The sequence below is a fragment of the Dipodomys ordii genome, unplaced genomic scaffold (assembly GCF_000151885.1).
Source record: "Dipodomys ordii isolate 6190 unplaced genomic scaffold, Dord_2.0 Scaffold111, whole genome shotgun sequence".
NCBI classification, from domain to species: domain Eukaryota; kingdom Metazoa; phylum Chordata; class Mammalia; order Rodentia; family Heteromyidae; genus Dipodomys; species Dipodomys ordii.
The window spans coordinates 7,339,682-7,365,875 of record NW_012267327.1 but is presented as its reverse complement, the minus strand read 5'-3'; the positions used below and the strand labels follow the sequence as shown (position 1 = coordinate 7,365,875).

At 39.7% G+C, this 26,194-nt stretch overlaps 1 protein-coding gene across 1 annotated transcript in view; it reads right to left on the bottom strand.

Moving 5' to 3' along the window:
• Positions 1-16,891: 16,891 nt before the first annotated feature.
• Positions 16,892-26,194, bottom strand: part of Tigit (T cell immunoreceptor with Ig and ITIM domains) — a 16,780-nt gene continuing 7,477 nt past the window's right edge. Inside the window, exon 4 of the mRNA XM_013028555.1 lies at positions 16,892-18,499. Coding sequence (XP_012884009.1) covers positions 18,266-18,499 — 234 coding nt within the window. The 3' untranslated portion in view covers positions 16,892-18,265. The remainder of the gene's footprint in view (positions 18,500-26,194) is intronic.

The window sequence follows — 26,194 nt, the reverse complement described above, 5'->3', positions numbered from 1 at the left end:
AACTTTTTATTGACAGAGGCTAATAGAGACAGAACTCAAATACATATCACATTTTTCAATCTACAGAGTCTATAAAATGGTGGCTCTTGGGTATCTGGTCCTTGATATTTCCACTCGGCTTTTGAAGTGGGAATTTGGTACCTTTCTTCTTTAGCCAGGCCACTATGAAACTTCCAGAAATCAGACAGTCTATCTTTCCGTGCATGGTATACTTTCTGAGAGTATTTTACAGATAGTTTCTCCAGCTTCCCTCAGTTGTTCAATTCAATGCCTGGACATCAGAATTATATCAGCCTTTCTTCTCTTCTGGGTCTCTGAAACCAGTTTTATTCCCTTCCTTGTAAATATTCAAGACATGATTTAAACAGCTTTTTAAATAAAATCCACTACAGAAGCCTTCTCTACATTGGATCAACTTAAGTCTTCTTAGTGTGACCACACTAATTTCTTCTTCCATCTTCTCTCAAATTTGCTTTTGAGTCCTGTGATTCTGTTGTGCTGTCCATCAGGTCTCTGCTCCCACCCCACCAAATCCTCAGCATTCTCACACCAGGAAGTTTGGTACTCATTAAGTAGCTGCTCACTCATACTCTCTTCTGAAGGGGCCAATGTTGAACATAGTAGTGAAATTACCACTGTGTTCTCCATTTTCATGGAGAACATGTCTTCTAGACAAATATATTTGTGGACTGAGGATTGGTAAAATTGGTAAAATTATCACATACTCTCTAAAGTGAATCAGTATCATTATTTTCTCTTTCCTTTCTGGACACATTCTTGTTATTTCTTGTTCCCTTTTGAAGCAATGTTGAATGACCTAGTTGTCTCATTACTGGCCCCCACAACTCTAATATTACATGTTAATGCCTGGCTGTTCATTTCTCCTCCTTCCCCCACCTTTTTTAATGTCCTTCTTTAAATGAGTTCTTAAACTTGAGACCCGTAGGTAGAGCAAAACATGATGGCTTCCTTGCAGCTTGTGATTTTAAAAGCTGTCAATATTCTTTTGAGAGTGGGAGAGCCTGAGTCATATTCTTAAATGTCAACTGTACTAGCTGAGATAATAATTCCTCTCACCTTTACATTGGGCCAAAGATAAAGAGAAAAGTATTTTCTGGCTTTTAAAATCAAATTCTTGAGATGAGTATACCACTGCTGAGGGAGAAAAAAAATCACTAATGTCAAATATTTCAACTCTTACAAATACTTAACTAAATGATATGCTTATGTATAGGAATTTGGAGAAAGGAGTAACATTGTAAAATAATTTTGATAACTCTCCAGGTCTTAAAAAGCTCTCCTCATACAAGTAAGCCACTACCCATTGAAGGAAAAAATTCAGAAGTTCTTCACTTGCTACCTTTTGGGGGGGGAAAATCCATTGGTCTAGAACTTTGAACAGTAATCTATAAGGAATAAAAAGTTTTTCAAGTGCCTATTTTTGACTAATGATTGTTCAAATACACACATAATATGTGCATAAAGAAGACAAGAGAAGGCTGGATATGCACTTTAAGGGCTGTGCAGAATGTACAGTGTCCAGTTCCTAAGCATTCACCATATAATTCGGTCATTGTGTTAAATTTCATTCCAATAGATTTCAATTGTGTGGTCTCCCAAGCACTGATCAGAAGACTGATGTCATCCTGAGTATATCTCTTTCAGGATGCTGCTGAGGTCATTGTTACAGTAATCCTGTAACGCAGTCATCCTGACTTCTAGTCCAATACTCTTGTCATGGCAACATATTGCCTGGCTGGCTCATATGAAGATGAATCCTCTGACATTTGGAAGTGCACAGATGTGTGCTTTCATTTCTTGCTTTACAGGTAACAAGCAAAACCATCATTTAATATCATAAATGTGTTCTTATTTGAGTCTTGACCCAGCTTTTGTCTTGATCAAAGCAACTTGTAACATCAACTCACACCAAAGAATGCAGTAGAATAAATGGAAGGTCAAAAGCCTTCCTGCAGCAGGTGTCTAACAGGAAACTAGTTTCTTAAATCCAACATTTAAATTGCTTGAGATTGTGGTCTTCACTTGCTGTCCAAGTGAGTTTTATGTCCTTTTCCTTTGTCCGTTCTGAGTCTATCTTAAAGTACCCTTCATCTGAAGTACTCTTCTCCTCAGGCATTGGCTTCTAAAGGAATAAAAGATTCTCTTTTCCATCCTAAAACATTGTCATCACTTCAACTATAATGTTGAGTAGAAAAAGACCTGGTTCTGAAAGATCCCATGTGATCCAATTGATCCAGGTTGCTTCTTGATTGTGTTCCTTCAAGTTGCCCAAGAAGAGTACCCTGAGACCCAGGATTTCTCACCACAAATCTATGTTAGTCACAGACTAATGCCAATATTTAATAGGCTACCAGGTGTGGATTTCTTATTCTTCATAAGCCTCCTGTTTGTCCGAGAAGATATGTGTCAAGAACACCAAGAGCCCTAACAGTAATTAATGCAGCCAAATAATGGTCAGAAACATTATAGAATATATTTTGGAAGTTTAGAAAGGGATTTTTTTCTTCTCCTCTCCCCGCCCCCCAAAAAAGCTTGCTTTCCCCCCAACCCCTTACAATGCATTTCAGAAAGACTGCATCTCATTTTACAGATAGGTAGTTTTAGTATTTGCAGATATAGTTTAGCAAATGTTCTGAGATTGAGGCTGGTAGCAACATGTTTATTTTCTGCACTGGACTTTAGGACAAGTGTGCATAGATGCAATTCCTTCAAAGAAAGTGAAACATGGTAAAGCAAAAGGATAGTACTTTTACACATTAAAACAGTTGTTTGCTATCTGTAAACCTTGATTTAAGCATAATTATAACATTTTAGTTATCTGAAACTGGAGGAATGTGTATTTTAGTAAAGTCTGTTTGTTGATTTGTTTGTTTTCTTTTATCTCTTCTCAAGATAGGAAAAGATTTGGATTCTTTCATTTGATACTTTATCATCAAATTTCTGCCCTCCACCCAACCATAGTCAGTTTCCTCTTACAAAAATCTGCCATCTTCCCACTAAGGAGTCTTTTCTCCATGAAAATGTTATTTTTATAATGGCACTTGAGAGAGTTAAGTTCTTTTATTCTGATGGCTTTGAGGAGAGAAATTCTAGCTGCACTTTGATAGCATAGATAAAATAGCTATTTATTGAGTAAGAAACCCTCTGTACCTAAACAAATAGATCTGGGGCCAAAGAATGGAAACCAATTGCAGGTGAAGGTCATGCATGCCATGCTACAAATCCTTATTGTCTCCTCAAAACCTTTTTAAAAATAAGGCTGGGAGTAAATCATTATCTAGTATAGAAAAATCCAGGAAAAAAAGAAGGGGTGCTAAAAAGAATGCCAAAATCAATCTATAGATCTTTACAGTTGTAGCGATTTCTTTTATATTCATACTGTAAGACTGTATTCAGGTCTTCAAGAGGTCTTAGAAAAAGAAACAGTGCTTCCTCCTACATCTCCCTTCCCCAGCACTGAGGTAACTGAGATTCAACCATCTAAACTCAGCATTACAAAAGAAGGATAAACCAAATCAGAAACTGGGTGTAGGGGAGGAAGTTGTAGTATTTCATTTGAAGCAAAGTGTTTGAACTCATCTCAATTTGCAAATAACATGACAACTTCTCCACCTGCCTTGTGCTTTAATTTATATTCTTGGCTCAAACTTTAAGATAATTGCAATTTTCATTAAGTGGACACAGGAAAAAAACAAAAAGGGGTTCAAGATAATATGATGGGACTATACAGTTTTGAATTCCAGAAGCTCTGGGGATCATTAGAGAAAGTTGTCAACATTCATCCCATTGTTTCTGCCTATCCCTTTTGACAGTTCCAAGAATTAGTATGGCAGCTGTACTCCTTTGTGATTCTATATGCTTCTCAACGGTATACAGCACATCTGAGGAATTTATAGAGACTCTTGTCCACTTCTATACCTAAAAGGTACTCTCCACGACACATGAGGGGTGTGCAAAGAGATAACTGAACATAATAAAAGGCTTCAACTTTGAGGTGAGATTTTCCAAGACTCTAAATTGATTTGGCATGTTCATATCCGGGCAAATCTTGGAAAAGAAACCTAGTTACTCTTCCTTTCCTTGAGCCAAATCTTGATTTGCAATTGGTTATAAATTTGTATGAGAAAATTTTTGAAAATATTGTTTAACAGTCACTTTCTTCCTTAGTCCTGTTTGTTTGAACCTTAATTTTTTTTTCTCCAGGGGCCTCCATAGACATCAATTAAGGATAATTTGCATACATCTAATGAAAGTTCATTTTTGCATCATTGAAAGAATTAATGGTTTTCAAAACAGATGAAAACGTGATCTCTTAATAATCCTCAGCCTGGCAAACAAAAGTGAAAACCTGATGGTAGAGAAAATCTGTAATAACGTTGTTTTAAAGTAATATGCTGAACCCACTATGCCAATTGTTTCTATGTCCTACTCTATTCTAGCTATGACATATTGGTTCTTTTGAAACTCCCAGCACATACGTATGGGTCTGAGCAGATAGGCAGGTTCACATTTGCAGAATGAGGACCCAGACAAACAGAGGACAGATATTTAACTGGTATCAATGCACAGCATTTTTCTAGACTCACTGATATTTTCACATCCCAAATGAATTCTAGATTAATCCTAAGCAAGAAGTAAGCTCTGTAAGAAATCCTGCTTTGAGTATGTTCTTTTTTTCTTGCTAATACAAAAAAGAGATATAATGCAGAATCTCAGTTTTGGAATAATAATTTACTTTTGTATTTAATAATTGTACGTTTGCATGAGAGTGTCATTTAGCTATTTGTACCAATTACCAATCCATCATTTTGAGAGAGGCCTTGAGAATTTCTGTGTATGTGTATGTATATCTGTATCTGTGTGTAGTCAGGGAACAAAAGAAATGAATAGAAGAGGAATCAAATGAAGGAAAGAGAGGTCAATGTAGAAAGGTGAACACCCCTGGTGTTCTTATTTATGTTATGTAAGGAAGCCGCTGCCCATAGCCCTTGAAGAATAGTTGATTGCCCCACTGAAATATACAAATCTGAAGCTGTCAAATTTAGGAGCCTATTTTAAGAAGCAGGAAAGTTCTGTTTTCTTTTCTCTCCGCCCATTCCCCTTAGCATCGGAGCCATCTGACATGACAAAACCCATTAAACAATAACCACTACTGACCTTTACATCAAATCTTTTAAATAACACCCCTAGTTTCCACTCAGCTACTTCCCTTCATTTTTTTGCCTATTGACATAATGCTTTACAAAATAATATATAGGTGTATACTAGTTGTTTCTGTCTTTGAGCTGAAACAAACAGGGGCAACAAAGGAGATGCCTCACAGATGTGTGAGGTGAAGACTGAATTTCCCACTTTTGTAGCACTGGTATTACCTTTAGTAAGTAAGAGCTGTTTAGGATTGAGCTTTGAGTATATAATAGGACTTTTTTTTTTTGCACTAAGTATGACTGCACTGTATTGCACTACTGAAATGTATTTACTTGTGCCAGGAAAGAGTGTGTTAGGTAAGGGAAAGAAAGAGGCAAGTTGGGAAGCCAAAAGCATCACTGAAATGGAAGAGCATTTCTGTCATGTTTGGTCTTAGCAGAGTAGATGAGAATCTATAGGATCTTTGCTGACTCTTGACCAAGCCTAGAAACAGCCATGCTGAAAAAGCCTGTTTTCTTTTTGTAAAGAAGTTGGATTAGTACAGCAAATTGAGGACATTTCAGAAGAAAATTTACCTAATATTTTTTCTAAGTTTCAGTAAGAGCTGACATAGTGAGGAAGCCAACTGATACCACATGGAGGACTTGACCTTGGCCCACACCACAAAGCCCTTGCTGATGCACATGTTGGTGTAACAGAAGGCAGTTGTATGTACTCAGAAAGAAAGAAAGAGAAAGAAAGAAAAGAAAAGCAAGGCAAGAGGCATAGCCTTGTCCATGTTGAGATATCCTTTCAATCTGAGCATACTTTTCCATCCATGGGTGATATTTAGACCGGGCTAACCAAAGAGGAAGGCCATGCATATGGTAAAGTTTTATACGGTGACAGTAAGGGAACAGTGCAATAAACTGAAAACCAGTGAGGTAAAAGGCTTATTCTGGAACAAGCTAGGCCAACATGAAAATTGGAGGAAGTATTAACAGATTAATCAGAACCTACCAGCTACTTTGTCATAGATTATCCTTATTGAGAAGAGATCTTAACAGTGCCTAAAAGTCTAGTTGTTTCTTCCCTAACTTCATTGGAGGATTTATTTTTATTGCCTTTTCTTAAAACTTTAGAAGCGCAGAGTTTGACAGCTCTATAGTAACTGTTAATGAGAGAATCTTGACCTACCAGAAAAGCAATAGATTGTATCTGTGGGAACGTAAAGATGCTGAGACTCTTCCAGAATTGAAGTTGACTGCTTTTGAAAATTGTGGTTCAGCAAGAAAGAAATGCAGTCCATATAAATGGTTAATACTGAATTTCTCCGAATACTCTTACTTGTGAGGGCATCCGTTTGAAAACCTCTCGATTGCGGCCTCTTTTCTAAGCTTACAATATTGATACCTGTCTCTTTCTCTCTTTCCTCCTTAGTATCTGCCCAAGTCTACCATTGCAAGTTAAAAATAGTTTTTACACAAGTGATCAGCCTTGCTAGTTGGACAAACTCCATGTGGAGCTTTCACAACTAACCTAACAATCCTTAAGCACTCAGAGTATTATCTCTATTTAAAATAAGAATTATAAATGCAGATCTGTTAACAGATACTTAGAAATGAGTTCTGGGTAAGCTCTAAGACAGCATAACTGCACCAAACCAAAGCTTTAGAAAGAAAAACATAGACCTTTTAAACATATACTTCTATTAACTGCCCTAGGATATTTCTCATGAAGCTTTGAGGAAGAACTTTTTCCTTGAATCTCGCATATCCCTTCTGGTTCTATCACCAAAGATTTTCATCTCTACAACCCAACCTTCTCTTTCCCAGAGAAAAGAGCTACAGTGGGGTCAAGGGTTATGCTTTTGGTGGTCAAGGGATGAAACTTTGGTTTTTCTTCTGTTCACAGTGGTATTTACAGGAGACCTGGGCATTGGAGGAACTACTGAACTGTCCTTATGACTTAGGGTCTGGTCAGAGGTTTGGAAAATACATACTAGTGCTTGTCCCTGTCAACTATTTTTAATAGAGTCATGACCTAGAGTCTGATAAAGACAAAGAAATTTCCATGGCCGAGAATGAGCTAAATCATTTGGAACTGAACAAGGATCATTAGTGAACTCTAGGGCAGCATGTAACAAGTGCAGATAATGTCTCTGTGAGGCCCAGGCCAACAGTAGTGAACTGTGGGGGTAACAGACAACTGGCCAATGAAAAGCCACCATCTAGGTAGGTGGTGTTGGTATTCCTGGAGTAATTGAAATGTCTGTGACCATGGCAAGGAAAATATTTGGAGGCTAACCTGTTCTGATAGTGCCTTTCTTGTTGTAGCAAGTACTCAATTAATGATTTATTCTGTTATACTTTTTTGGACCATTTTCCCCAGTCTTCTGAGGAGATCTAAAAGGACCGTATCCATTTAGGATAAAGGGATGGGATATTGCTCTTGGAATGCTGTGATTTGATGTTTGCACTAGATTCTAAACTTTTTTAACTGGAGTGACTGAATGAGAGAAAAACCAAGGACAACTGAAAGGAAGAAAAAAAACCAAAAGCAGTAGCAGTATTGTCTGATTTCTCCTCCTCCTCCTCCTCCTCCTCCTCCTCCTCCTCTTCCTCCTCCTCCTTCTCCTATTCTCTTTTCTTATTTTTCCCCTTCTCTCCTCTTCTTCTCCACTTCTGCTTCTTCTTTCTTTTCCTTCTTTCCCTTCTTCCCCTCCACCTTTTCTTCTACCTCTTCATTCTTGTGCTTACTTTTCCTCTTTCTCTTCTTTTTTTCTGGGAGGATACTTTACATCTATTCCTTAACAAGCTCAACCCTTATCCATTCTTTTCCATTTTTTGCCCCACGCCAAGCCATCAGTGTGTATCAGTCATTGGTCAGGGATAGTTCATACAAGGAGCCTCCCTTTTCTCACTTTCTCTGAATTATCAAGGGCTGGCAACCGTGGGCAATGAGGAGTAAAGAGACATACACTCACCCCACACAGCCCAGCAGCTTTTTTGGAGGCAAGTATGGATATTGTATTAACAAATGAGCGGACATATATTTACTGAAAGACATTGGAATCTAAAGGCACATCATCCTAAATGGTGCTCAGAAGGAAGGAAACCAATGTGTTGAAGTAAACAAAAAGAGATCATACCCAAAGTCTGCCTACTTCTTTTGTCTCTTCTTTTACCTGCCTTCCCACCACACCTTCTCTCTCTTAGAATTATGTTTCATCTCACATAGGTTACCAGAAACACTATTTGATTTCTTGGTTTCTCTCTTTTTCAGTGGTCTGGAAACTCCTCCAAAATTAAAAACAAATACCATTAATAGCTTCCCTGTGGTCAGCCAGTTTCCCAAATGGTATCTACCTGGTCTTGAGAAGTCAACAAAGATAATTCATTTTTATTTTTGGTTCTATTTCCCATTTGAATTTTGGGTGAGGCTATAGAAAGGTGGATATCATGAGAAAAGTTCAGAGGCTGCAGTTCTAAGGCACAGCTTGTCAGGAGAGTTTACTTTTCCAAAATATATCTTTCTACACCTGTGTTCAGTTTAATTTCTTGCCCTTGATGGTCATTTCTATTGCATTTGTGGTTATTTTTATAAGAATAGAGGCCATTTGCTATGTCTATTTGAGTGCTCTTTTTCTATTTTCCCTACATGGATGCAGCACCAACCTGTTAATGAAGTATCTTTTTATTATGTTTTTAATATGTAATTCTACTGTAGACCAAAAATATAAAAACAAATTTGTTCATTTTAAAGATATAAAGAACTAGTGAGCGAAAGATTTAAGAGTTGAACAACAGAAGAGCAGTGGTTAACTATGTTGAGTTAGAAATCTAAGAGTAGCCTTACCTAGTTTTTAACCAGTGCTTGCCAATCATACCATAGTTGGAAGTATATTATCTTGGCTTCTTCAAGCTTATGTTCTATAATTCTTATTTGTCTGTTTGTTTTATTTGATGTAATTGAGGTTGCACATCATGCTATTTTTGACAATGCCTGATTTTATTATATTGTAATTTTATCAGTCATTTCCTTTAGAAGAATGAGGGGGAAAGTTTTATTTCTTCTTTTAATTTAAAATTTGTTTAATGCACTGGAAATAAAATTGGACACAATTCACTGTTTAAAAGTCAAAAACAAAACAAAACAGCAACCATGAAGAAAAAACCAGCAAGCAAATAAAAGGGGGAATAAGCTTTGAAAAAGTCTGTCCGTTCTGAAAACACACGCAAACTACATCCCATGTGAAAGATAAATATCAGCAAGCAAAAAAATTATAGATATATGTGTGTGTACAATGCTGAATGAAGAGCCTGTGTACAATGGAAATGTAGAAAACAAGGAATTTCTTTTTTGATGAGAGATCTTGTCATTGTCCCAATTAATACTAAACAATTTGGATACGGGGGAGATTGTGGACTGTCAAGGAAATAACCATAAGCCTTCTTGATATCACTGGAGCTCTGGGTTATTTTTGTATCCTATGCTTCAGCTCCATTTAGAGAAGAAAATTACTCATATACACACACACATATTGAAAATGATTTGTATACAGTACACAAACACACACTTTGACAACCTGACCACCTATGTGTTACCTCACTCATTTGCAGTGATGGTCCTGCAACATGGGAGACCACCAGTGATTCATTGGATATTGGCATATGCTAAAGAAACTCTTGAATCCAGACTGCTCTTCCTTTATCAGTACTTCCCAATACCAACAGGGCCAGCTAGCCGTACCAATGCACAGTGAAAACATAGCTCTTTACCAACTGATTACATCACTTATGTGATATTTGCTGGGTTTTTCTGGTTTTGTTTTGTTTTGGAGTAGGGGTGGGAGTGGATGTAACTTCACAATCCTAATACAGTAAATGTTTTGCATCTTCCATGTTTTATGCAAAAATAGACATTTAAATCAATAAATAATTGTGCCCTAGACTGAAAGTTAATGTTTAGGAGAGGGGAAAAATTGTTGGAATTTTTTCTACATTTTTTTGTGAAGAATCTTTTTTGGAAAGGAAGGATACATATTTTTGTTGTGTAATATTTTCTATTTTTGAATGCATTTTATTGGTACAAGACTGTTTTTTTGGTGAAGACATTATTTAAAAAAAAAAAAAGAAAAAAACTAATCGAAAAGTTTGCCCTTAAGGATATGCTGCAGTTTTGAGGTTAAAAAACAAAAAACTGATTCAAGATGCGTGTTAAAAGTTGGGATTATATTGTTGTTTTTTGTAATTGTTACAAGAAGAAGTTTGTACCCACTGCTGTTTATTTTGTTTCAGATGAGTAAGTAAAGGGATTGTTCTTGTTTTATTCTTTTTTTTAGAGAAAAAAGCTATTTATGAAATGTCAAAAACACTGGACTGTGAGTTTAAGTGTGGAAGCATTTTACCACCCTGTGTCTTCAACCAATTATGGGAAACCCCTTTTCTCTTCCCCCCGCCTTCGCCTTGCCAAATGAGAGAGAAAAAAAAATATAACAGCTCTCAGATGATTGAAGCCACCGAAGCCCTGCTTTAATTTTTATGGTTTAAAAAAGTTGGAAAACCAAAGTTAAATTTGTTTCTGAAATCCTATTGTCCATTGCCTTTATTGTTGTTGTTGTTGTTTTAATAACCTAGCCAGTAGGCTCTGCCTCTCTATCTTAGATCATTGCCTTCTTAGGGACCAGGGGGGCAACTCTGTTACAGAGAGAGGCATAAAGGTGGTGAACCTGAATGCTGAGGTCTCACAGAAACAAATGTAAGTGGGACTTCAGTCTTTCAGGGGCAGCCAACCTTCCCCATCCTAGGCAAGGCTGCCTGGAGAGCACAACACCAACAATGACTGCTGTCTCCTTCACCTTCAGCTTCTAGCCCCCTTCCATGGCTGTGTTTTCTCAGCAGCTGACATCCTATGGATGGGAGGGGGCAGGAATCCAAATGGAAGATATGGCTACTGGTGCTGTGAAGGGCACCATCAGCCCTGGGCAGGGCAGGGGACCACTCAGCACATGGGACCTTGCCGGCCTCCTCTTTGACTCTGTGGATTGTCCATCCATCTGCTCACTGTGAAGATGGAGAGGCAGTGTGCCCTGAGGCTTTCCAATAGCTTTTCCATAGTTTTTCAACATTGAAAAACATCATTTTTAAAAAAGAAACTGTGGTATTTTTTTTTGAAAAAAATCATTTGGCTGGAGGGAAGGGAAAAGGGAAATACCAAAAGCTGTAATATGATTAACTGGAGATATTTAACTGGGGCACTTTCTAGACCAAGTCAAATACATTCTTTTCTGGACCCTAAAGCAGCCAAATCTTGAGACTGTCAATGATAGAAAGCTGAAGAGAGGCCTCCATCTTCTCCTTTCTCCTTTCTTCTCTTTGTTTCAAAATTCTCTCTTGTTCCAATTTCCCCCAAATGACTGCTCCATTGCCCTCAGCCTCTCACTTCATATACAGATACACACACACACACACACACACACACACACACACACTTGAAAAGTATCATTTTTCTTAAGGATTGTGGGACCGAATAAAATCATGTGCCTTCATTTTTTCCCTTTTATACTTAGATGAACCTCTTCTTTTTTACAATGTTAAGGGGGAAAAAAAGATAGGGAGGCTGAAGTGTTAGTGGAAGTCTTGGGCATCATTTGAAGAATAATTTTTGTTTAGCACACCCCCCCTATTCAACACAAACATCTGAAGCCTTTCATAACACCTTTTAGACATCTAGATCATCAAATAATCAGATACCTGACCACTTAAATCCACTTGAATTTAGAGCAATTCCTGCAGTTTCTATTGCATGGACCTCTTTGATTTTATCAAAATGAGGTGAGCAAGGCAAGCTGCCTCATTCTCCTGATTGGTGCTTTTGCTCCTGTTGTAGGATGGGCGTGAGGGTGGGGGTGGGGTGGGGGGTGTTTTGACAAAGGGTGCATTCCTAAAGATCTCTGGTGCTGAAGGGCCTTTCAGAGACTGTTTTTGACATACTTTGCATACAAAATGAATGGTATCACATGCAATATTTTAATGGAGCAATGGAAGAGGCTCTTTGAAATGGGGTTTTGCATCTTTTTGTAACATTTTGATTTCTCTGGTGCCTTATTCCTACTTGATGCTGGCACTGACATACCCTCTAGAAACTGACACAGAAATCACCCTCGGGAGTGGGGATTTTTTAGGGAGGAAGTTTGAGTATGCAGGGGTCACATAGGAGGTCAGTGTCAGTTGGTGAGGGAAAATAGATGACATCTCAGCTAAAGCCAAGCAGGGACTGCACAAATCTATTCCAGTCAAAGTTAGCAAATCTCATATGCAGACACACACAAACAACACACTCATTCTTTCTAGTCTTAGCTTTCCTTCCTGCTTCGTTTTCTATCTCTACCTTCTCATAAAGGTGCTGCTGCTGCTGCGAAGGTGCCCGGAGTCCAGAATGCCCAGTAATCACTCAGGCACAAGCCTGGCACTGCCACACCAGCCCCTGGCACGACCAAACTCAGGTTTCTCTTGTTTGGGGCTGAGAACAGTCAGATTTTTTTCTCATCAAAAATGTTTTCCAAGGAATCAATGGATTACAGTTACTCTGCATTGAAAATGCACTTTAAAAAATAAAATAAAAGCTCCAGACTGTTTAAAATATACAGAGGGAGCAGGGGAAAGATAAACATGCTATAGTGTCTGAACCCAGTTCAGTTTATCTCCAGTTGAAACAATATACACTCTATTATGTATAAATGTATACACACTTGCTATATATAGCCACATATATAGTGTATATATTATACATATATAGGTGTGTTGTATGTGCATATATACACATGTGCACATAACAAAATCAATGCTCATTACAAATCCAGATGCTCATTACAAATCCAGATGCTACACAAACAGCAGCAGAGGAAACAAGGTTGGACTCTTGCAACAGATCACAAAAAATAAAAACAGCCATTTGCAGTGACTTTGGTCATTTCTGTATGTTCATAAGGAATGGATTGTAACAAAGAACAAAAGGAACAGTGTTAGGGAAGAGAGGGAGACTGGGCAAAACCATCTCGATCCAATGCAGTAATGTTCTATACCATTTCATCTGCTTTCTTTTAGTCATGTTGATTTGATTTCAGTTCTTGGCTATTAAAAAGTGTTCTAAACTCAAGTGACCGCATTCAAGTGAACAAAAACAACTACAGTGAAAGCCCTTTTCAGAGGAAGATGTCAGAAATCTCAAAACCCTTGGCCTGGCTCAGATCTATCATGTGCAAATCAATACTCTTTTAATGTTTGAAATAAAAACTGAAAAAAAAAACTTTTTGAAGCACCTTAACGTGGCTATCCATCTGAGGAGTGGGTGCCACTTTTTTCTTTGAGCACCTTATTGACGTGTTTTTGCTATCTGCTGTCTTTCTGTTACCTGTTGGCTGACTAGCTAGCTGTTAACACACATATGTGCGCAGACCAGACATCTGGGCATGCGTGTCCTCAATGAAGTTTACTGTGGTGACTGCTGAAAGGTGAACTCATTTCCTGATTTTCCCACCACAGTGTTGTGATAAGATTTGAAGGAACCCTTTTCCCTGTACAGGAACATTTCTTATCACATTGGATCTTCATACAGAAAGGAATGTGGTCCCTTTTTTGCAATTGCTACTGTGTATACATACACATAGACATATGCGCACATACACTGTATATTCAGACCTAAATACATACACACGTGCACATGCGCACACACACACACATAATACACACACAAGCATAATTCATTTGTCCAAGTGATATTTCCAGTGTACGCATGGGTGTCTCAGACTGTTTCTGCAGTTTCCATTTCCCAGTGAATTTTGAATGGAAGGAAACTTTTCTGACCAGACTATCTTTTCAGACTGAAGACCTGGGAACTGGGGAAGTGTTTGGGAAAAGAGAGAGAGAGAGAGAAGGAAAGACAGCTTTAGACGGGAATAATGTTCTAAGAGGAACGTGAGCTGAATGACTGCAGACGTACCCTCTGTCCTGATAGGTGGGCATAGAACACTGCTTGTACCAATCCGTGTGCCGTAGAAATCCACACATACATGAACAATGAACACACACCCATCCTCCCGTAGATACATGGTTTGTGATGAGCAGGTCAATAGTTTTGAGAGGAAGTTTGTTCCTTTTTTTGTTTCTCTCATTATACTCTTAACTTGTTGTCAGTTATCAAACAAACAGAAAAATTGTTTTGAAGAACCTTGCATACGCCTTTTCTATCAAGTGCTTTAAAAATATAGACTAAATACACACATCCTGCCAGTTTTTCTTACAGTGACAGTATCCTTACCTGCCATTTAATATTAGCCTCGTATTTTTCTCACGTATATTTACCTGTGACTTGTATTTGTTATTTAAACAGGAAAAAAATTTCAAAAAAAAAAGAAAAATTAACTGTAGCGCTTCATTATACTATTATATTATTATTATTATTGTGACATTTTGGAATACTGTGAAGTTTTATCTCTTGCATATACTTTATACAGAAGTATTACGCCTTAAAAATACGAAAATAAATTTTACAAGGTTTCTGTTTTGTGTGGAAGAGTAATTGATGTTGCTAAGAATGATGTTTGTTTTTTGGGGTTTTTGTTGTTTTTTTTTTTAAATGTTACCAGCACTTTTTTTGTAAGTTTCACTTTCCGAGGTATTGTACAAGTTCACACTGTTTGTGAAGTTTGAATATGAAGGAATAATTAAAAAAAAACTCTCTTGTCTTGGTTTCCTGTTGCGTCTTCTTTAAGGCAAGAAGTAGCTCTCCCATACACTCTAGTCTAGTCTAGACTCCATAGACTGTAGTCTAGCCTTACCTAAGATCATCCAAATTGTGGATAATACCTACAAGGCCAGAAAAATATTCTGAATCTTCAGTGCTCCTGACACAACAAGTTGGAATTTCAGGACTGGTGGTGATATAGAAGTCAGTGTGTGACATTAACCTACACCTGTCCCAGCCTCAAAACTGATGACACAGCTCACCTCCACTGCACAAATGAATCCACATTTTGTCATTCCTTTCCCATGTGAAATTCAGTGCTGTCCACTCATGAAGAACATCTCAAAGCTGCAGGATTCGAAACTATTTCACCTTTGATCAGTATAATTCTGTGGATGATAGCTCAGGCTATATAAGCTCAGCCTTGGAATGTGTGCGGAGAATGGGTAAATGAGTTCATTCATGAATTCTTGTTCATTATTGCATTTGTCCTTACTTCTTCCTGTCAGAGATCCCAAGAGGGAATCCAAGAAAATTAGTGGTCTCCTGCCTCTCAGTCTCCTTTATGATTCTGTCTTGGATACTTCTTGAAAGACTTTAGAAAGAAAAGCTTCCTCCAGTTTTTCCTCCTCAACTTTAAACAGAAATCCACAGACAGAGACACCACACCCACCCTGGTCATCAGCCAATTTGGGATTACAGTCCAGAGCTTCATGATCCACTAGAAATCTACTGAGGACCACATTTGCAACTTTAGATTTTCAAGGAGATGGGCCTAATGAGCAAAAGGAAACAGATGAAATTAATTTTAACAATATATTTTATTTTACCCAATATATCTAAAACATAATTTTGTCATGTCAGCAGTATTTTAAAATCATTAATGGGAGTTTACATTTTATGACTCCCATTGTCTTAAAAAAAAATCTGGTGTATATTTTACTTGTGGTGCAGTCCTGTTGAGTTTACCCCCAGCACAAGCACTGAGACAGCCACATGTAGAAAACTGCACATGTCTCCATGAGTCCAGCTTCCAGGGAGATTGTCTTCGCTGGTTCCCAAAGGAGAATCTCATTCCATGAGTTCCATTTTGAAATTGATTTTCTGTCAAACTGAATCTCATTTTAGTAAGCTGACCCATTTCCAACATCTAGAGGCTCTTTTGTACTTTTAATCACTTATCTAAAGGGCATTCTTAATGTTTCACAATTATCATAATTATGGCAAGTAATATCCAGCTCACATCCCAGTCCAACCTCAGCCAGAGATACCTTTCCAGTTATGTTACATGTTCATCCATTTCCAATTCATGAGTTGTGTTCCACTTCCAAGACATTTGCACTAGTTTTGCAGGAGAATAAAAAAGCCTATGAACTGTGAGCAACAGAATTCACACATATCCTAGCTTTCTTCCAAAGAGCTGATGCTCGGAGAGGTTTCCACTAATTGTTACTAATAGTCATTATTAATATCCATTTGGCAGAAGGAAGAAAAAAGTGAAAAATGAAAATCCAAAGAGGGGAAGGAAGTGAACTGTCTTTATAGCAAATTTTTAAACAGAGCAATGCTTTGTTTTAGCTCCTGGCAAGACACAAACTCACTTTCCTTTCTCTCAGCTCCGTGTCCATGCAAGGACATCATGCACTGGGAAACCCAGTGTCCTTGCTCATTCCTCTACAAAATGGTGAAAGTCTTCTTAGAACCAGCCTAAGTTTGTCTAATAGAAATCAATGGCTCAATCATCTGAATCTCCACACATAGGCCAAGGATGAAAAGGACCTCTAATTTAAAAAAAATGTTATTAGAAAGGTGATCTACAGAGGGGTTACAGTCATATAAGTCAGGTAAACAGTACTTTTCTTTTTGGACAATGTCATCCTTTCCCTTGCTCTCTCCAAGTTTTGCCCTCCCAGCCCCACCCACAAGTTTTATAGTTCATTTTCAACATAGTGTCTAGTGAGTACCATTGTCCATTTTAAACTTTCTATATCACACACACACACACACACACACACACACACACACACACACACACACACCACATATACACTTTCCCCCAAGGAAAACTCAATTTTTGAAATCTAGATTTTCTTTCAATGGAAGATAGATTCTAGCCCAAGATGGATCTTGGGCTCCGGCACTGGCACTCAGCTCGTTGGCTGGATAGGTATTTCCTGGAGATAAACCCAATGCACATCTGGATGGACAGTGGTTCTCTCTACCAGGACATCACAACGGACTTGTAGAACGTTATATATGAAAGATAGTTGGAATGACTTCCAAAAGAAGAAAATCTGTTTTGTTGGTTGCCTTGGTACCAGAGCCTTTTTTGTGGGACTCTGACCAATACCAACTTTAGATCCAAAGTTACCCCAGGTGGGGGGAGGGGATCTCCATACCAGACCAGACTCATTGAGCTCTTTTGTGCTACCAGGGGAGTCACATTGCTTATTCCATCTGACCACCTCATCCTGAGCTGACATCTTTTCCCCAGAGTTCATGTACTATCCTTACCTCTTTACTATTTTTATGCAGTTATCTTTTTACTCCCCTGTATATTCCCAAGGGCACAAAGCAATGTCTGTCATCCTTGTATCCCCCATCCCAGAGGCTGGTAGCATGCCTTAAACACCTTCAGTGCATCAGTATCCATGACAGCAAGAAGTGAGAGATGGATGGCTCTGTAATTAGGCCACCCTCATCATCCACCTGTATCACCAAACCTTGTTCTGTGCTATTATGAGGACTGTGCTTGTTCAAGCACCAACGTGGCTCCAAACAGTGGATTTAAACCCAGACCAACATGGATCTTCTTTGCTTGTATTTTTTTTCATACTGTAGTTTGAAATCAGAGCCTTATGCTTGGCAGGCAGGCAGGTGCTCTACTAATAGGCCCTGCATCCAGCCCTGTTGTGCACCAGTGATCTTAAAATTTGGATCGTGCTTCTTTTCCCAGTGTGCCTAGACTTCCATCCATCTATTTTAGACTTCCTGTCCTAGCTGAGTTGATGGTGGGTATCACCACGTCCAGCTTCCCTGCAGTGAGATGGATTCTCCCTGACATTTCTGCAAAGGCTGTCCTTGAACTGTTATCTTCTTAATCTCAATGTCCCACGTAACTAGGTTCATAGCTATGAGCCACCAGCGCCTCGTTATTGCTATTTTCATTTTTACAAAATGAATATTCATGATGAAGGTACAGGATCTTCCCCTGAAGGCTGCCAAAAAAGAATGGAAAAGAAAAATGGAGGATGTGGAGATGGAGAAGAGGATGTCGTTCACTCAACAAACACACACACACACACACACTGGGCACTACAGAGGATTACACATCCACTTGGAATACAAAGACAGAAGATGTCTCTGGTCACTAATCAGTCTCTGCTAAGAAACTGAAACTCCCCAGGCTTCTGTAACTCAGGACATTAAAGTAGTCATGTGGCTCAACGTAGTCATCTCCCCTCTCCTGTCCACAGGGGACAGCTGAGCTGGCTTGCTCTTGAACACAGCTTCTGGGGGAAGAGGGAATGCTGGGGCTCCACTCCTGTAGCTCAGCTGGTGTGCTTCTTGGTCTACTTTCCACAGAAGTGATTGTGAGAGGTTTCTGCTAGAAGCAAACAAAGTGAAAATATAGGGATGTTGTTCAGAAATTCCTCCCTTTCTTATACCCACATGTGCAAACATATAGACACACGGTGGCCAACTTGGGTTCTTACCACAGCAGTCCTTGATTTCTCCATCTTGCTATAACTATAGATCAAATACCAACTGGTCTACCGAAACCACCTTGTCACACTTACAATGCAATGTGTCCATACCACTTCTTTCCTGTTCCCTAAGTCCAGAGAGAACTCTGGCAATCCATACTTTCTTATTTATTCTCTCTCTTTTTTGGCAATATTGAGTTTGAACTCAGGGCTCCACATTTGCTAGGTTGGTGCTCTACCATTTCAGCCATGCACCAGTCCGCCCTTTTATTTTTTTACTTTCTACTGCATTTGACAATAGTAATGAATTTACTTATATTTTTATTATACTAAGCCACACACTATGATTTCTTCCTTCCTCCTCTTGTAGCATCACTTCCCCTCATTCTCCTTCTTTTCCTTTGAACCCACACCTTTGCCTTCAGACAGGTCTGATGTTTGCACAGCAGTCCCCCAAGCCAAGGGGTCCCCCCAGGATTCTGCTCCTTGTGTTTACATTATCTGTACTCTCCCAGCATCCTTTCATTCCTGTACAACTCCGTAATCACTATCTGTCCTCTGAAGATCCAATATTTCTACCTAAATCAGCCCAAGGCTCTGTCCTGAGTTTCAAAACCAGGTGCCCAACCACTAACTTGTGGTCATTGCTGACTGATGATCCACAGCCAGTTTAGACTCAACTTGTCTCAAATGAAATCAAGATGATCCACAGACAGTTTAGATCAACTCGTCTCAAATGAAACCAAGGTATCTCCACCAAAAACCAAGATGTCTCCTATACCCCAACCTACCTTGTCTGTTCTGGCTTATGTCACAACTTATCAGAACCTGGAAAGCTAACGCAGCACTCCAGTCACCCACACAGCCTCCATCCAGGCTGACTCCTTCCTCCCTTCCATGTCTTCTCTCATGCCTGCATTCATACTCATCCACCACTACACTTGTCTTAACTTTACATGGCCATCAACACAATGATCTCTCAAAAGATGAATATTGGATCAGCCCATACTTGTGCCTAAAAGCCTTCAACAGCCCCTACAGAAGGGTCACTTCACCTGGGGTACATAGGACATGTGTAAATGCTCTTAAATTCTATGAAGACTTTTAGATAAAGGTACATTCTTCTGGAAGAAAATCCATAATTCAAGCTGGATGCCAGTGACTCACACCTGTAGTCTTAGCTACTCAGGAGACTGAGATCTGAGGATGGCAGTTCAAAGCCAGCCTGGGCAGAAAAAGCCATGAGATTCTCATCTCCAAGAAACTCAGAAAGGCTGGAAGTGGTGCTAAGGCTCAAAGTGGCAGTGTGCCAGCCTTGAGCAGAAGCAGCTTCAGGACAGTGCTCAAGCCCTTGCCAGGACTGGCAAGAAAAGATAAAAAAGGTCCATGATTCATTGCATTCCCCACACACAGAAAATTATGATGGCCCCAATACCCTGTGTAACTCGGTCATGCCTTTCCAGCTTCTTCGGCTGTGCCTCCCAAAAACAACACCCTGACTTCTGAAGCTTAGATGCCAGAGAGATACCGAAATAGGACTCTACTTGGAGCTGGGCTAGCTTCCTTCTGCGCTCAGAGGCCACACCACTGCTGTACCTACTTTGGGATACACTGAAAGGCACAGACAGGAGAAGGGTCTGTGCTATATTCTTTATAACACTAGAGATTCAATATATGTCTTCCAACTGAAAACTGATGGTACATACTTGGGCACGCATATGCTTATGCATACACACTCACACATACTCTCATACATCCTTGTCCATAAGAGCCTAACGTTCCAAATCAAGGAAACATCTCATTGCCAGCCAACTATAGATTCGCCTATGGTGACAAACAGCACAGCACAATCTATTTAGGGAAATCAGGGATGTCAAAACGACCACCCCACCCGCAGAAGTGCACTGTAGGTGAGAGTTAAGCAGAAAGGAAGATAAGGAAAAGAAAATCAAAGAACAGCAGGCACTGTCGGATGGCAAGAGAAATGCTTACTGATGTCTAAGGGCAATGTTGATGCCATCCCAGCACCACTGAAGACTCCAAACGCAAGTCACCCCCCCCACTCCCGCAGTGCACCCTACTGTAGGTCTGAGTGACAGAATTACAAACAGCCGAAGACTTGGAAAATAACAGCAACAAATGCATACCAAATCTCCCTCTGTCACTCTCTGCTTCTGGGACAGGAAACACCAGTCTCAACCAGAGTCAAGCCTAGCAGTGCAGTGCACCAATATAGGCAGAGAGGTTGAGACAGATGGTTCAGGGGCCATGGGTCCGTGCATGGTGAACAGGTGTCAGAAATTCTGAATGGAGCTTCCTTTGGGGGCCTGAGGATTTGTTCCTAAAAAGAGCACAAGTCAGCCACCTCTCTCCACATACTACTTCATTCATACATGTTCAGAAGAAGTAACTAAACTCACACTCTAGAATGAAGAAAGGGAAAGGCTATCATTGCTCATGAAGATAAGTTTAAAATATCTACTACGGCCCTTGGTGTCTCTAATCCATTTTGAAGACATGAATAGTCAATTCTTCAAGTAAATGTTGACCTTTTGCACTGTGTCCTTGTTCCTATTGTTGGTACAACAAGCTTGTAATCTTAACACTGGTGGTTCCATTGTCATCTATGCTGCATAGAAGACTCTATAATTATAATCAATGTTTTAAAAAAGATTAGGTCTGAGATTAATGAGAACATGTATTAACCTCTAGAACAAAAGGAGCTCAGAGATTGTGGCTAAGTGCTCCCAGAACAAACGAATATTTCCCTGGAGGAGAATGTGAGGAGAGTGAACTATGGAGTTGGCATAGTCCATTGTCCAAGATCTTGACATACATATTTTTCTTTTTCTTCATGGAAAAAAAATCCCTTGAGAACACTTTCCCCAGTAACCGCTTAGCAAATAGCCTGTATTCATGGTAAGTTGATGCACTGCAAATACTTGTAATATGCTTAGAATAAATACAGGAACCTAATACATAGTAATCATGAATACATGTCAGAAATAAATCACAAGTATCTATGTGAACTGACTCAAGTGTATCCACAATCATATAAGGGTAATATCACAATTTTCCCTATTTTACGGAGGAGAAAAATGAAGCTCAGAAAAGTTGTATGGTAGAGCTGAAGGATAAGGCTAGGATCCAAAGCTAGATCTGTTGTCTGCACCCCCCCACCTCATCCCCCCAAAACATGCTCCTGAACAGTTCTATTGGCTGGCTGCTGGGGACCATAATGACTGCTGCTGCCTTGCTTTTATTCTTCTACCTGATGGGTGCTCCCATTCCTCAGATGCTGGCAACACAGCTTGCAAGCTCACAGCTGCTCCTTCTCAGGTAATTCATTCTTAGGTTGGGTCCTCCTGAGTGAGCAGCTAGCAGTCAGGTTCCAAAAGGCCAGCTCCCTGCCTCAAGATGTGACCAGCTCTGAATGTAAGTCTTGCTTCAGTCAGGAAATCACATCCCCAGCAGAAATTGCATCCATGACAGACTTGAACCCTACTCTGTCTTCACAGCAGACGCCTATCATGATAAATGACTGTAGCAGCATTTGCATGCCAGCCCCTTTCTGAGACCCTAATGCAAACTCGTCGTTCGTGCTCAATGATGCTTCAGGCAGCCTCTGAGGACTGAATTAGGCAGAGGGGTTGCTCACTGTGGGAGGCACTCGGGAGTCCATGGGTGATGGTGAAATGGGAAGAGACACAGAAGGAAAGGGATTATGAACTGGCCTTTTTCCTAGTAATAACCCTGAGCAGAGAAAATGACAAGCTCATCTTTATCATCAACTTAAAGCCAACCAGAAAGGCACAGCTACTCGTTGGTAGCTTGTAAACACATCTTTACCCACAGCATCTGAGGACCAGGCACAGGGGAAAAGAGTAAAAATAAAAGAATTTCAAAGAAGGCTGCAGTCACACTGTACTCACAGGGCCTGATCCAGAATCAGTGTCTCAAGTGGAAAGCAAGGGTCTTTGAGTCCTGGATGGATGTTTCTGGGCAAATGCTTTTGAGAACCTTGAACCAGCTGCTCCTCCTGTGTGACCTGGAGCTGCAGAACTTGCCACTTTCCTGATAGAAAATATACCCTAGTAGGATGTGCCTCCAACATTTCTACTGGCCAGCAAACCCTTAATTACAGTAAAGCATCAGCTTTACACTAAGGGAGAAAGTGCTTGGCCAGCTAAAGGAAGGGGAAGAGTATACAGAAAAAGATGTCACTAACGGTACCTAGCAAGAGCTAGGAGATGATGCCTAGGAGCCATTCTTGAAGGTGCTGAATCAAAAGTGAGCAAGTCTAGTAGACTGTAAGGCTAGATGAGAGAAAACTTGATAATATTGGGATTCATCCCGTAACTGAGATTTTATACTTCACAGGGGCCCTGGGAGACAAGTCTCTAAGACACTGCTTTTAATAGAGAGCCTAACACTGCTTTGGAAAACTGCAGAGAAAAGGAAATAGAATTCTCACAGAGGAAGAATTCTAGAATGGCCCTGGGACAGGAGCAGCTCTGGCCCATTGCTACATTTTGTTCAGTCCACAAACCACAAGTGATTTTTTCCATTTTCAAATAGCTAGATTTTTTTAAAAAAGAAGAGTGATATTTTATGACACATAAAATTATATGACACTTATATTTCAGTGTTTATAAATGAGGGTTTACTGGAAGAGAAGCATGTTCATTTGTGTATTATGCATTGTGTCCTCATGCTATTGTTACAACAGAGACCATACAGCCCACAAAGCCTAGAAGATCTGCTATCTATTGCTCTCCAGAGAAACTCGGCCAATCTGGGTGATAGTAGAAGACACTTCTACACACCTGGGTCCCTAGCAGCAATGAGGATGGAAGACATTAAGTGGCAGGAGGAAGGAAGATGGCAGCACTTAAGAAGCCAAGAGGATGTAATTGTGGAGCCAAGGAAGCCTGATCCACGGGGATATTAAGATGGCTAAAACAGCACTGTGTTCTAGGAGAAATATAGATGGACCGCCAACAAAAGCATTGCTTACACATGCAACAAAAAATGTCAAGAATACATGAGAGAAGGCTAAAGCCATATTCCTTGCCCCATTTCCATGAAGAGTACTGGTGTAAATATGGCCCATTTGTCCCTCTGCTCCCATTACCAACCTTCTCCACTTTATTCTGTACACTAGCACAACTTCACTATTCGAACCTCACCAATAGGTTCCTTATCTGCCTCAAAGAGCAACAGGAGAGGGAGGGAGGAACGGAGAGTAATGTAAGACCTCTTTGCAGGGTGGCCTTGCCTGGTTGTGAGCAAAGGAAATGACATTTAAGGTATAATCTTCATATATACTCTTTCTTTCTTTCCAGGTTCTAGTAACAACTCTTTATTCTCTCCCAAAATAACAAGGGATTGTTATGACACACTGCTACCCAACACTATGGCTTCCTTATATTCTGCTTACATTTTTGTAAATCCTATTATTAAACTGTCTTTCACCAACCTATTTCAGAGAGTTATATGTACCCTGCTGGGACCTTGACGAATGCAAGTAAGAAGTACTAGGAGTGAGGAAAGGGGGGGGGGGGAATCACTAGAGACTCCAGCCCAAGTATATGAAGAAGCAGAGACTTGAACTAGACAAGATGAAATGAGGCTATGAAATGGAGAACAAGTGAATAAAACCTTGCAGAAGTGAGCAACGGGACTTGATAACAACCGACTCTAACTTTTCTTCTTTTGTAACCTCGGTGATGGACAAAGTTCATCTGGTTGCCTGGCATAAAAATTAACCAGCCTTGACTCCAAACTGCTACCTGTAAAGAGCCTTTGATCCATCTCAGAGATGAGAATGCTGGTGGAAGCAGAGGACATTTGCCAACCCCCTGTGGTTCCCTGCCCAGCTGGGATATCAGCTGTTATTCTTGTCATCTCTTTGTTTAGTCAAGCATTTCTCTCATTTTCACTTTCCTTTAGAAGTCCCATTTCCTAATCATGTCTCTCATAATATCCAAGATGTACAGGAAAATACTATAGCTCATCCACTGGCTTTCTTGACAGCACTAGCCACATCTCAGCCACTTCTTGGACCCTAACACCCTGTTCAACTAGATCTGTCAATGATGAAGAAGTATGAACCAGGTAGGCTCACAACCTCAATGTTAGCCACATAACCTGGAAGTGGTTTGAATTATGGGATTTTTGCAAACAAGGTAGTATGCTAGACAACTTTCTATTGGGATAAGGGCTTAGGTGATTTTCAAGAGAAATCACCTCTCATGTGAGATTTTTCTGCTATTGGAGATTTTCTGTAACTCCCTTGGACCCAGTTAGCAAGATCCTGCAAGTGCCTCAAGCACTATTGCAGTTCACTTAGAAGAGTGGTTCAGACCTTTCCCCAGGTACACTCCAACCTCTTCTTGATCAAGTAGATTGCAGTGAAAGGTCTTAGATTCTCTTTGTTTATAGAACAAAGGTTGGAGAAAAAATGTATGTCAAACAAAATGTTATTTATTATACCATTACTCTTGCTACTGGTGCTAGTTAAAAAATATAGAGTATGTTTACCTATCCAGAAAATGGACAGAATTAGACTAAAATTCCAAGAACAGGGATGGGGGCATGACTAAGTGGTAGAGCTCTTGCTTCACAAGCATGAGGGCCTGGGTTCAAAACCCCAATACCACCAAAAAATAGTCCTAGTAATTGATAATAGATATGATTGTGCAGAAAAGGCATGACTCCATAACAGAATAATTAACAATCCAAACAAACAAATATGGTGGGGACAATTAAAGGCAAGGATATAGAACTAACATTGTTTAAAATGAAAAATGTGGGTGGGGCTTAAGAGGAAAAGGGCAGACAAATGGAGAGAGGAATAGTGGGTATAAACAGTCACAATACCCAATATATATCTGCGTGAAAATGAAACTAGGTAACTTGAAAAGATGGGTGGTATTAGAATAGACAGAGAATAATGGAAGGGGTCACACTGGACAAGATGCATTGTGCTCATAAATGGACATGAATTGAATCATATTTGTATAACTAGAGATGATAAAAATTAATTCAATAAAAGAACAAAATAAAATAAAGCACGAAAATATCATGAGGTCTAAACAGAACATTTCAACAACACTTCCTTATTAAGTAATTCTAATTTGTACAATTCATTCCATCTCAGACTCAGATGTCTCTATGGTCTTCAAAAGAGCAGCAACAGTAAAAAAAGAAAGAAGAAAGAGAAAGGGAGGAAATGAGGAAGGCGGGGAAGAAAGGGAGGGAAGGAGGGGGAAGGGAGGAAAGGAGGGAAGGAAGAAGAGGAAAGAAATGAAAGAGAAAGGAAGGAAGGGAAAAAAAGAAAAAGTCAAATAGAACTTAAATTAGAAAGAAAAGAAAATCAGAGAATGTTCCTTTTTCTGGGAAAAGAAAAGGAAAAAAGAGGGCAAAAATTCACAATACAAAAGCAAGAGCTTAAGGGCTGGGAAGGTGGCTCAGTGGTAGAGCGCTTGCCTTGCATGCCTGAGGCCCTGGGTTCGATTCCTCAGCACCACATAAGCAAAAAGGAAAAAGCCGGAAGTGGTGCTGTGGCTTAAGTGGTAGAGCGCTAGCCT